General features: G+C 49.0%; 1 protein-coding gene across 2 annotated transcripts in view; it reads left to right on the top strand.

The window, feature by feature from the left end:
• The window catches only part of CPT1A (carnitine palmitoyltransferase 1A), a 100950-nt gene that overhangs the window by 49173 nt on the left and 38124 nt on the right, over positions 1–13653 (top strand). For both annotated transcript variants that reach the window (XM_032153723.2, XM_058439033.1), the window contains exons 10-12: positions 7047–7242; positions 10123–10311; positions 11329–11434. In XM_032153723.2, coding sequence (XP_032009614.1) covers positions 7047–7242; positions 10123–10311; positions 11329–11434 — 491 coding nt within the window. The remainder of the gene's footprint in view (positions 1–7046; positions 7243–10122; positions 10312–11328; positions 11435–13653) is intronic.

Genomic DNA, 13653 nt, shown 5'->3' with positions numbered 1-13653 from the left:
TTAGTCAGCACCATAGTATGGGGACGTCCTTAAGATCATTTAAGTTTGGGACATGCGGCCTACACTGACAGTGATTCCAGGAGGTAAATATTTATGTGTTTAAAAAAATAAACAAGGGAGGCCAGGCACAAAGGCTCATTCCTGTAATCCCAGCACTTTGGGAGGCCAAGGCAGGTGGATCACCTGAGGTCAGGAGTTTGACACCAGCCTGGCCAACATGGTGAAACCCCATCTCTACTAAAAATACAAAAATTAGCCGGGTGTGGTGGCACACACCTGTAATCCCAGCTACTCAGGAGGCAGAGGTAGGAGGATTGCTTGAACCCGGGAGGTGGAGGTTGCAGTGAGCCAAGATCATGCCACTGCACTCCAGCTTGAGTGACAGAGTGAGACTCCATCTCAAAAAAAAGTATATAAAATAAAAATAAAATAAATCAATCAACAAGGGAAATGTGGGGATAAAACCTAGTTACTTAGTGTACCTGGACAGCTATTCCGAGCCTGATACCTGAATCAGTTTCCTGGGGCTGCTGGAATAAATGACCACAAACTGGATGTCTTAAGACAAAGAAGTTTCTTCTGCCACAGCTCTGGAGGCCAGAGTCCGAGATCAGGGTGTCAGCAGGGCCATGTTCTTTTCGAAGGCTCTGGGGGAGGCCTTTATGCCTCTTCCAGCTTCTGGGGGATCCAGGTGCTCCTTGGCTTGTAGGCACATCACTCCATTCTCTGCCGCCATGTCACCTTGGCCCTCACCTCTGTGTCTGCGTGTCTCTCTTACAAGGACAACAGTCATTGGATTTGGGGTCCACCCTAGTCCAGTATGACCTCATCTTAATATTGAATTATATCAACAAAGACCCTATTTCCAGGCCAGATGTGGTGGCTCACGCCTGTAATCCCAGCACATTGGGAGGCTGAGGTGGGTGGATCACCTGAGCCTAGGAGTTTGAGACCAGCCTGGGCAACATGGCAAAACCCCATCTCTACAAAAAATACAAAAATTAGTCGGACATAGTGGTGTGTACCTGTGGTCCCAGCTACTCAGGAGACTGAGGAGGGAGGATCACTTGAGCCTGGGAGGTGGAGACTGTAGTGAGCTGAGCTGTGATCACACCACTGCACTTAGCCTGGGTGACAGAATGAGACCCTGTCTCAAAAAAAGAAAAAACAAAAAAGAAAAAAAAGACCCTACTTCTGATTAAGAAATAAGTTTCTCACAGGTACCGGGGCTAGAACATGGACATATCTTTTGGGGAGACACAGCTCAACTCGTTACAACAACGGAAAAACCCAAATATTGTAATGTAAAGATTTTAGTTTCCTATATTCCAAAAATACTTCAAACTGTTTTAAAAGGTAGATAACAAAATTGAGGGTAAGTGCTCACAACAGAGAACAGGGTTAATATATAAAGAGTTCTTATAAATCTGCCAGAAAACCATGAAGATCCTAATTGGAAAGGAAATGATGGGCACCCCTGGAAGGAGAAATGTTTAATGAGTTATAGAAAAGCATTCAACATCACTGGGAATGAAAGAAATGTAAATACAAAGGCTGGGAGTGGTGGCTCACGCCTGCAATCCCAGCACTTTGGGAGGCTGAGATGGATGAATTGCCTGAGTCCAGGAGTTTGAGACCAGTCTGGACAACATGATGAAACCTCATCTCTACAAAAAATACACAAAAAATTACCTGGGCATGGTGGTGCACCTGTAGTCCCAGCTACTTGGGAGGCTAAGGTGGGAAGATCGCTTGAGCCCAGGAGGTTGAGGCTGCAGTGAACCATGATGGCGCCACTGCACTCCAGCCTGGGCAACAGAGAGAGACTATATTAGTCCGTCTCCACACTGCTGTAGAGAAATACCTGAGACCAGGTAATTTATAAAGGAAAGAGGTTTAGTTGATTCACAGTTACACATGGCTGGGGAGGCCTCAGAAACTTACAATCATGGTGGAAGGGGAAGCAGGCACCTTCCTCACAAATCGAAAGGAAAGAGAAGGGTGAAGGAGGAACTTCCAAATACTTATAAAACCACTGATCTCCTGAGAACTCACTCACTCACGAGGACAGCATGGGGGAAGCTGCCCCCATGATCCAATCAGCTGCTACCCCCATGATCCAATCACCCGCCACCCCCATGATCCAATCACCACCCCCATGATCCAATCACCCGCCACCCCCATGATCCAATCACCTGCTCCCTTGACACGTGAGGATTATAGGTCCCTCCCTCAACGTGTGGGGATTACAATTCAAGATGAGATATGGGTGGGGATGCAGAGCCAAACTATATCAGAGACCCTGTCTCAAAAAAAGGCAAAGAAAAACAGAAAAAGAAATGTAAATGTTAGAGGCTGGGCACAGTGGCTCACGCCTGTAATTCCAGCACTTTGGGAGGCTGAGGTCGATGGATCACTTGAGGTCAGGAGTTCGAGACCATCCTGGCCAACATGGTGAAACCCCACCTCTACTAAAAAAAAACCCACAAAAATTAGCCAGGCGTGGTAGCAGATGTCTGTAATCCCAGCTACTCAGGAGGCTGAGGCAGGAGAATCACTTGAACCTGGGAGGAGGAGGTTGCAGTAAGCTGAGATCGCACCACTGCACTCCAGCCTGGGCGACAGCGCAAGACCCTATCAAAAAAAATAATAATAAAGAAATGTAAATGTATATGACCACGTGCAATGCCATTCATTGGTGATCAATGGGCAAAGCCCCATCCACTTTCTCAGACGTCCCCACCGGAGGATCCCATCAGTCACAATCCTCACCAATTAGACTATTCAAATTCCCCAAAATAAAAAAAGGGAAAGAGGTATAGACTTATCTCAAGGGTCTTAAGTTCTGGCATTTTTCTATTTAATAATATATATTGCTATATAATGGAATTACTACCAAAATTTAGAAAATCTTTTAGCAGAAGATACAGCCCTAATCTCACTACTGCAGTACAATCATTATTGACATTTATGGTGTACTTCGTTATAGTATCAAAACAATTCCAGTATGTGAACGCTTTTCTTTCCTTCCTGTTTTCCTTTCTAAGTGACACTCAGTGAATTCTGTGTATGTTTCTCCCCTGCGTGCGTTGGTCAAACCGTCTGTAGAGCAGGCACCTAGAATTGCCGGCTGCCCTGGTGGACATTTCCAGTCTTACTGGCATGGACAAATTTCCCTCAAAGTGATTTTACCAACTTTCGCATCCCCAGCAATCTATAAAATACCCTTTTCCCTTCATTTTTGCCAAATGGGTTAGCAGCTTTTAAAATGTTAACTGGACACTTGGGTTTCTTCTGTTGAGAATATTGTTCGTATATTTTGTATATTTTTTAAAAATGGGTGTATATCTTTTCCTTATTGATTTGTAGAAAGTCTTTATATATTCCAGACATTCTGCTTTTATTTTTTATTTTTGTTTGTTCGTTTTTGTTTTTTTGAAACTGAGTCTCACTCTGTTGCCAAGGCTGGAGTGTAGTGGTGCAATCTTGGCTCACTGCAAACCCCACCTCCCAGGTTCAAGCGATTCTCCTGCCTCAGCCTCCCTAGTAGCTGAGATTACAGGCACTCGCGCCACCAAGCCTGGCTAATTTTTGTTATTTTTAGTAGAGATGGGGTTTCACCATGCTGGCCAGGCTGATCTCAAACTCCTGGCCTCAAGTGATCCGCCCACCTCGGCCTCCCAAAGTGCTGGGATTACAGGCATGAGCCACTGCGCCTGGCCCCTTTTTTGTTTTTTAGGCGATTTTAATAAAATATCATACTTTTCTCCATAAAGGTCTTGCACATCATTTGTTCGAGCTGTTTCTAAGCACCTTTATTGTTTTGTTCCTTTTCAAGAATATCTTCAAGTTGTTGGTTATGCAGCATGTAAGTTTCCTCAGGCCACCATAACAAATACCACAGACCGCATGGCTTCAGCAACAGACAGTGACTTTCTCACAATTCTGGAGGCTGGAACTCCAACATCAAGGTGTTGGCAGAGGTGGTTCCTTCTGTAGGCCTCTCTCCTTGGACAATCATCTCCCTGTGTCCTTACATGGTCATCCCTCTGTGTGTGTCCTAAACTCTCCCTTTTTTTTTTTTTTTTTTTTTTTGAGACTGAGTCTTATTCTATCACCCAGGCTGGAGTGCAGTGCACAATCTCGGCTCACTGCAACCTCCACCTCCTGGGTTCAAGTGATTCTCCTGCTCCAGCCTCCCAAGTAGCCAGGACTACAGGTGTCCGCCACTACATCTGGCTAATTTTTGTAAATTTTTAGTAGAGACGAGGTTTCACCATGTTGGCCAGGCTGGTCTCGAACTCCTGACCTCAGGCGATCTGCCCACCTCGGCCTCCCAAAGTGTTGGGATTACAGACGTGAGCCACCGGGCCCAGTCCTAAACTCCTCTTCTTAAAAGGACACAGTCACATAGGATTAGGGCACACCCTAATGACCTCATTTTACGTTTATACTGCTCTAAAGACCACGTCTCCAAATGAGGTCACATTCTGAGGTGCTGGGGGTTAGGACTTCAATACATGAATGGGGGGGGCACAGTTCAGCCTGTGCCCTGGGGTATAGGAACATGAAAGGTTTTTATAAACTGAGTTTCTACCCAGCTGTATTCTTTTTTTTTTGAGGCAGAGTCTCGCTGTCCCCCAGGCTGGAGTGCAGTGGCACGACCTCGGCTCACTGCAACCTCCGCCTCCCAGGTTCAAGCTTCTCCTGCCTCAGCCTCCTGAGTAGCTGGGACTACAGGCGCATGCCACCATGCCCAGCTAATTTTTCGTATTTTTAGTAGAGACGGGGTTTCACCATATTAGCTAGGATGGTCTTGATCTCCTGACCTCGTGATCCACCTGCCTCGGCCTCCCAAAGCGCTGGGTTTACGGGCGTGAGCTACTGCACCCAGCCACTACCCAGCTGTATTCTTATTGGTTTAAACAGCTGATAGGTTTTCTTGGATTTTCTACATGCTAATCATAGCTGCAAATGACACCTTTGATATTTCCCTTTCAATCCTTTATCTTTTATTTGTTTTTTATTTTATTGCCCGGCCAGCATCCCGAGTGTAATGTGGAATATACATAGTCATGGTGTGCATTCTTGTCTTGTTTGTGACTTTAAAGTGAAGGCTTCAAATGCTGTTTGGTCCAAGTTTCTGGTAGGAATTCTTCAGCAAACCAAAGCAGGTCCCCTCCATCCTTGGTTTGGTAAACATTTTAAAAATGAGAGCAGGAGGCCAGGCACAGTGGCTCATACCTGTAATCTCAGCACTTTAGGAGGCCGAGGCGGGTGGATCACCTGAGGTCAGGAGTTCGAGACCAGCCTGGCTAACATGGGGAAACCCCATCTCTACTAAAAGTACAAAAATTAGCTGGGCGTGGTGGCGGGTGCCTGTAATCCCACCTACTCAGGAAGCTGAGGCAGGAGAAGCTTGAACCCTGGAGGCGAAGGTTGCAGTGAGCCGAGATCGCGCCACTGCACTCCAGCCTGGGCAATAAGAGCGAGACTCTGTCTCAAAAAAAAAAAAAAAAAATGAGATCGGGCATAATATTGACGAATTCTGTGCTTCATGTGGCCGGGTTCTTCTTAAACATCACTTCCTTAGTGGGGGTGGAAGGGCTTTCTCACATCTCCAGGCTAGGTTGGTCCCAGTCCTACACTTTCTAGCCTTTTGTGACACTTGTCCTATTGTTTTTGTTTGTTTGTTTGTTTGGGATAGGATCTTGCTCTGTCACCCAGGCTGGAGTGCAGTGGTGCAATTTCAGTTTACTGCAGCCTCTGCCCGCCAGGCTCAAGTGATCCTCCCATCTCAGCTCCAGAATAACTGGGACTACAGGCGCACACCACCACACCCAGCTGATTTTTGTATTTTTTTTTTTTTTTTTGTAGAGATGGGGTTTCGCCATGTAGCCCAGGCTGGTCCCAAACTCCTGGGCTCAAGCGATCCTCCCTCCTCGGCCTCCTGAAGTGCTGGGAATACAGAGTGAGCCACTGCTCCTGGTAGCTTGTCCTATTTTTAATCATGCATTTATTACGTCTTCCTCACTAGATGATCTGCCTTGATCAGCTGTCACTGTGCGTCCCCACTGAGCAGTGCTTAAGAGGACTTGATAAATATTCGTGGAGTGAATGTACTTCATCACATTTCTGTGATGTTTAAGCTTACTGAGGAGCTTAAATTACTCTGTTTTAGTAGTTTTTACGGAATGGCTGGGTTTCGTGATTTTCCACTTCCTTTCTCAGAACATTTCTCAGGTTCTCAGAAACAATTCTCGGAATGTTTCTCAGAATATTTTCTAAGTTGCCCTATTGTCATTAATTAATAAAAAGTTACTAGGACCGAATGCCTAGTTATATGAGCTTTATGGATATCATCTCTTAATTCTTACACAGTGCACATGGGGAACTTATGACCTCCATTTTACAGAGGAGAGGCTTAGGAAGGATTGGGTAATTTTTTTTTTTAATGATAATATTCCATTTTGCTAAGCATGCTTTTTTTTTTTTTTTCTGAGACGGAGTCTCACTCTGTTACCCAGGCTGGAGTGCAGTGGTGTGATCTCGGCTCACTGCAACCTCCACCTCCTGGTTTCAAGCGATTCTTCTGCCTCAGCCTCCTGAGTAGCTGGGACTACAGGCACACGTCACCACACCTGCCTAATTTTTGTATTTTTAGTAGAGCCAAGGCTTCACCATGTTGGCCAGGCTGGTCTCGAACTCCTGACCTCAGATGATCCTCTCACCTCACCCAACGTGCTGGGATTACAGGCGTGAGCCACCACTCCCAGCCTCCCACTGCACCTGGCCTCTGGTAATTTGAGGTCATAATCTAATGAGTGATCAAGCTGAGCTCAGAAGTCAGGCCTCTCCGATCCAGAGTTTTAACTCCATGCTGTCCTTAATCATTTAAAATGTCTTGAGGAATAGGTTCCTGAGGCTGCCTGGAGGGACGCAGAGCAGGGACTCCCATGCCCTTTACAGAGTCAGGGTATGGTCATCTCAGCACGTGCTGAACTTGGGACTCTTGGTTTTGTGTCTCCAACCCGTGGCCGGCGCAGACACCATCCAGCACATGAGAGACAGCAAGCACATCGTCGTGTACCATCGAGGACGCTACTTCAAGGTCTGGCTGTACCATGACGGGCGGCTGCTGAAGCCCCGGGAGATAGAGCAGCAGATGCAGAGGATCCTGGACAACACCTCGGAACCTCAGCCCGGGGAGGCCAGGCTGGCAGCCCTCACCGCAGGAGACAGGTGCGCGGCCCGGGTCCCTTGTCCTGTTTTGAGGGGTGGTGGAGGCGCTCCTCCTCACCGAAGCCCATCCCCGCCGGGGCCTGTGGAAACACTGGCACGGGGCTCCCCACCTTGGCTCTGTTTTGCTCTGGGGTCTCCCGGCTTGGCAGGTCTCAAGAGCAGTGGGGACAAGGGTGGGGGCGAGGCCCTGGCCACCCCTGTGTGTGTGTGTCAGGCAAATGTGTGTGGAAACACTCCAGAGTCCAGGACGGGGAGAAGTGAGGATTAGAATTAGGCTTTCTTTTTTTTTTTGAGACGAAGTCTCGCTCTGTCACCCAGGCTGGAGTGCAATGGCGCTATCTCAGCTCATAGCAACCTCTGCCTCCCAGGTTCAAGCAGTTCTCCTGCCTCAACCTCTCCAGTAGCTGGGAGTGCGTCACCATGCCCAGCTAATTTTTGTATTTTTAGTAGAGACAGGGTTTCACCATGTTGGCCAGGCTGGTCTCAAACTCCTAACCTCAAGTAACCCACCCACCTTGGCCTCCCAAAGTGCTGGGATTACAGGCATGAGCCACATGCCTGGCCAGGATTAGCCTTTCTTATGGGGCTGTGGACATATTTAGTAATTTAGGAAACAGAACAAATTGAAACCAAGGCCCCTGTGTTAGGGTTACATTTCCTTGCCTCAGTGAAAAAGAATCAGGCCGGGCACAGTGGCTCAGGCCTATAACTCCATTGCTTTAGGAGACCCAGGCAGGAGGGTCCCTTGAGCCTAGGGGATTGAGACCAGCCTGGGCAACAGAGTGAGACCCCATCTCTACCAAAAAATTAGCCAGGCTTGGTGGTGCGTGCCTGTGGTCCCAGCTACTCAGGAGGCTAAGGCAGGAGGATTGCTTGAGCCCAGGAAGTCGAGGCTGCAGTAAGCCATGATCGAGGCACTGCACTCCAGCCTAGGTGACAGAGTGAGACCCTGTCTCAAAAAATAAAAAAGAAAGAGAATCAGCCTGAGCTTGGTTTTCTCGAGGGTGTGGTGTGTATTGTATAGTAGAGTTTCTCACCTCAGCACTGTGCATACTCAGGGCCAGGTACCTCTTTGTGGGGTGCACTGCCCTGTGCAGCATCGGATGCTGAGCAGCAGCCCCAGCCTCTGCCCACCAACTGCCAGCAGCAACCTGTGTGACAACCAGAAGTGTCGCAGACATTGCCCAGCATCTGGGGGACACTGTTGTCCCCGGCTGAGAGCTGCCGCGTTCCAGCAGTGTGACAACTGCTACGCTAGCGCTGGGAGTAAGGCGGGAGGGGCAGGTGTTGGGGCCCCTTCTGCAAAGATCAGGGGAGGCTCTGTGCTGCGTGGAGGGGCTGCAGGTGGGCTGTGTCTTGCAGAGGGTGGGAGCAGACCAGGAGGACAGCAGTCCTGGGGGTGGAGCCTCATGCCTCGGGGCAGCAGAGCAGGCAGGAGCGGTGGAGTGGGCTGGGCGGCTGGGCCATGGTCCCAAGCTGGGGAGGGTCCCAGGCACCCAACTGTATTTGAGCTTGATTCTGCGACTGGGTGCCGCTTCAGGTCGTGTAGGGTGGGGTGGGGCCGGGGGCACATGAGTAGGTTAACGCGGGAGATTCTTCTGGTTGGGCAGGGAGGAGGGGCCCTGGACACAGGGAGGCTTTTCGGTGGCCCCAGTAGTGAGGGCCTGACACAGGGCCAGGCCCGGGAGCAGGAGCAGGATGGAGGAGGATGTGTGCGGGGAAGCCGGCGTTGTTCGGTGTCCGCTGCGGTGTTGACAAGGCTAGAAAGAGCAGCGGCAGGAGATGCATCTCGGGTGAAGATGCGCTCGTCCCATGGGCTCCTGTGAGAGCCTGGAATCCCCAGCGGAGCAGATGTGGGGACCCTGAGCAGGCACCGCGGGGCCTCGGCTCCCTGTGGGTCTGTAGGCGCCTCGGTCCCGATGCTCCCTCTGGATAGGGCCAGATCAGCATCTTACCCACAGGAGTCCTTCACAGGAAGGGCTCCGTACATGCTGGCCACCGTCATCGTCACCTTTGTTCCCCGGGTGGTGTGCACTGGGGCCTGGCGTGTTTCTAGGCTTATTCGCCCTGCGGGCCGCCGTAGCCAAGCACTTGTAGAGAGAAGAAGGTGGGGAGAGAGCCAGAAGGCCCCAATCTGGAAGGGTGGGCAGTGGGAGAGGGCCCTGGAGGAGCTGGAGTGAGAGGGACCCGGGAGCACTCGAGGAAGCCCAGCTGGTGGGTCTTCCAAGAAGGAAGGGGCATCACATCAGTTCTGTGTATTCAAATAAGACGGGCACGGAGACCTCCTTGTGGAGGGGTCACATGGGCATCTGTGGCATGCACCTGGGGGCTGATGGCCTGGGTTCCGACTCTGCCTCAAAATAGCTGTGACCTAATCTTTCCATGCTTCAGTTTTCTCATCTGAAAAATGGGTACAGTAGCATTGAGAAGATCAGTGAGTTGGTACACAGAAAAGGTTTGGAGCAGAGCCTGGCATGAGGGACGCACTCTTACGCACTTACTGTGACCTGGGCTGCCGGAACTTACCTAGGGTGGTTCCTGTGGAGGGGAGGGAGGGCGTGTCGGGGAGCATGGAACCAGGTGATCTGGGTCAGCTGCTTCCTAGCGGCTTTGCCCACAGGGCCAGCCTGCAACCTGGCCGTTCATTTAGTCAGCATTTATTGAACAAAAATTACCCACCGCTCCCTGCGCTGTGGTCTGGAGACCAGGAGAAGGTGAGAGTCCTTCCAGCAAACAGTCTCAGATGGGGAACATCATCAACATGGAGTTTTCCTTCGAGAAATTCTGAAAAACTGCAAAGGTTTGATTGTATCATTTCAAACATCACACTCCATCGCTGCAGGTCCGGCTGCCTTTAATCGTATTTCATCTTCACTGCAGAGTTCCCTGGGCCAGGTGTCGCCAGGCCTATTTTGGACGTGGGAAAAATAAGCAGTCTCTCGATGCCGTGGAGAAAGCAGCGTTCTTTGTGACATTAGATGAAACTGAACAAGGATACAGAAGTGAAGACCCGGATACGTCAATGGACAGCTACGCCAAATCTCTACTACATGGCGGATGTTACGACAGGTACCGTCCTTACCTTCTGAGAGACAGGAGCTTGCCCATGAGCCTGGAAGAAATACCCTGTGTGCCTGACACTCACCCCTAAGTATCTATAATGCTAAGAAAGAAGGTGGCACAAAAATATAACCTTCAGTTTTATTTTACTTTTTTTTTGAAATGGAGTCTTGCTGTCACCCAGGCTAGAGTGCAGTGGCTTGATCTCGGCTGACTGCAACCTCTGCCTCCCGGGTTCAAGTAATTCTCCTCCTTCAGCCTCCCAAGTAGCTGGGATTACAGGAGCGCGCCACCACGCCTGGCTAATTTTTGTATTTTTAGTAGAGACAGGATTTCACCATGTTGGCCAGGCTGGTTATGAACTCCTGATCTCAAGTGATCCACCCACCTCAGCCTCTTAAAGTGCTGAGATTACAGATGTGAGCCACCGCGCCCGGCCAACCTTCAGTTTTCTTCCCTCCGCCAAAGCTGTCACACATACACAGCCTAAGCTGCAAATCTGAGATTCTTCCCTCCTCTGTGCATGACCACCTTTGTTTGGAGATGCTTGTGAGATGCAGGGCTGCCAGGTCCCTGGACTCAGGCAGGGGAGAGTGGCAAACAGGGCTGGGCACAGGGTTGGGCCAGGGTGTTGGCATGTGGCTATCTCAAGTCCTCTTTTCCTTATCTGTAAAGTGTTGGCCAGCACCCCCCTGCAGGGTGGGGCCAAGGATTGGCTGATGAAGGGGTCATGTGCCCACGGGAAGAGCCTCCCACCTCTCCCCAGTTGCCTTGCGATAACAACGGGTCCTGACTTCAGGCTCCCAGGATATAAGCGCTCATCTTTGTGTCTGGGACAGGGAAGAAATGAGTGATTCAGCGTCCCGTTTGTATTTTCATCCTCACTCCACAGAGACTGAGCGTCTGCTCACTGTTAGAGGGACAGGTGCAAAGTGAATTAGTCCATCTAGGATGAAGCAGAGAGGTGCAATGTCTCATTTTTGCCTCTTTGAACACTTAAGTTCTACACGTGTGTGTTTCACATAGGTGGTTTGACAAGTCGTTCACGTTTGTTGTCTTCAAAAACGGGAAGATAGGCCTCAACGCAGAACACTCCTGGGCAGATGCGCCAATCATAGCCCACCTTTGGGAGGTGAGTTTTCACACTTTTCACTTGAATGTGGAAGTTGCTTTTGAAAATCCAAACCTGGCCAGGCGCAGTGGCGCATACCTGTCATCCCAGCACTTTGGGAGGCCGAGGCAGGCAGATCACCTGAGGTCAGGAGTTCAAGACCAGCCTGGCCAACATGGTGAAACCCCATCTCTACTAAAAATACAAAAATTAGCCAGGCATGGTGGCGCATGCCTGTAGTCCCAGCTACTTGGGAGGCTGAGGCAGGAGAAATCAATTGAACCCGGGAGACAGAGGTTGCAGTGAGCCAAGATCGCGCCACTGCACTCCAGCCTGGGCAACAGAGTGAGACTCCATCTCAAAAAGAAAAAACAAAAAAGATAATCTAAACTCCACAGTGAATTTAGTTTTGTAATATTTGCGTGATTATAGAATATGAGTTTTTCACTCGTACTAGTAATGCACATGAAGTTAAATCACTAGATTAAAGGCATCCCTGTCTTCCTTTCCCATCACTTAGGTCCCTTGAACAGCAGTGCATCTACTGCCATCTCCTTAGGGAACAAAAGAGTGAAATGGCAGTTGACTCTCAGGCTGCAGCTTCACAGCAGAAGTGAAGCTCAGTTTTTCCTGGAATAAACTATCCCTTATGTGCTGGATTTCCTAGTGTTTCCTACCTACCGCATTTTTTAGGCCAAATAGAAGCAAGCATGTGAAAATGTGGGTTTATAAACATGCAGCATGTCTTTTACCTAAGACATCATTTTAATTCTTAAAATTACCAGGTTATTTGAAAACCACAAACCCCTGTCCCCCTGCCTGCACCTATGGATTGGCCTCTACCATTGTTTTTTTTTATTATTATACTTTAAGTTCTAGGGTACGTATGCACAACGTACAGATTAGTTACATATGTATACATGTGCCATGTTGGTGTGCTACACCCAGTAACTCGTCATTTAACATTAGGTATATCTCCAAATGCTATCCCTCCCTGCTACCCACACCCCATAACAGGCCCTGGTGTGTGATATTCCCCTTCCTGTGTCCGTGTGTTCTCATTGTTTTTGTTTTTGTTTTTGTTTTTGAGACAGGGTCTTGCTCTGTCACCCCGACTGGAGTGCAGTGGCACAATCATAGCTCACTGCAGCCTTGACCTCCCAAGGCTCAAGAGATTCTCCCACTTCTGCCTCCCAAGTAGCTGGGACTACAGGTGTGTGCCACCATGCCCAGCTAATTTTTGTATTTTTTGTAGAAACAGGGTTTCCCCATGTTGCCTAGGCTGGTCTTGAACTCCTGGGCACAGGGTATCTGCCTGCCTGGGCCTCCCAAAGTGCTGGGATTACAGGTGTGAGCCACCACACCTAGCCTTTTTTTTTTTTAATAATTCGTTACTCTGAACTGTTTGACCTGTTCCATGTTGGGCATGAGAAGTTAAATGAAAGTTTTGTTTCCTTAACTCACCAGTCAGGTTCTTGTTTAAAGTTGCTAAATTCTAGGATCATCATCCGTAGACTTGACACAGAAAATACTGTGGTCACTTGTTGTGATGAAACTTGAGATCTTTCTTTTTAAAGCAACAAGCCCCTTTGAGATTCACATTGACTGTAAAGACCATCTTTTTGCAGTCTTTTAAATTTTCCTGCTGGCCTAATAAATGAAGTAGAATAAAATGACCTTAAAGTCACAGCATGTATGGGAGACAGGGCCCGGCTGCAGGCTGAGCACCTCACTGTTCTTGATAGGGCATGGAGCCGGGTTTGTGTGTCTGAAATTAGAAATTAGTAGTGGCCGGGCGCAGTGGCTCACGCCTGTAATCGCAGCACTTTGGGAGGCCGAGGCAGGCAGATCACGAGGTCAGGAGAACGAGACCATCCTGGCTAACACGGTGAAACCCCATCTCTACTAAAAATACAAAAATTAACCGGGCGTGGTGGCGGGCACCTGTAGTCCCAGCTACTCAGGAGGCTGAGGCAGGAGAATGGCGTGAACCCGGGAGGCAGAGCTTGCAGTGAGCTGAGATCGCACCACTGCACTCCAGCCTAGGCGAAAGAGTCAGACTCCGTCTCAAAAAAAAAAAAAAAAAGAAAAAGAAATTGGTAGTGAACTTGAGAAGACATCATAATGCATGACCTTATTTTTTCTTTAAACTTCTGTGAATGTTTTGAATCTTGACTTTTTTGGATCTTGTCTGTCACCAGGTTGGTGCAGTGGACACTCACTCATGCCACCTCCGCCTG

Source organism: Hylobates moloch, unplaced genomic scaffold (assembly GCF_009828535.3).
Source record: "Hylobates moloch isolate HMO894 unplaced genomic scaffold, HMol_V3 SCAFFOLD_5, whole genome shotgun sequence".
In the NCBI taxonomy this organism is placed as follows: Eukaryota; Metazoa; Chordata; class Mammalia; order Primates; family Hylobatidae; genus Hylobates; species Hylobates moloch.
The sequence above is the reverse complement of the archived record's forward strand: the minus strand, read 5'-3'. Positions and strand labels throughout refer to the sequence as shown.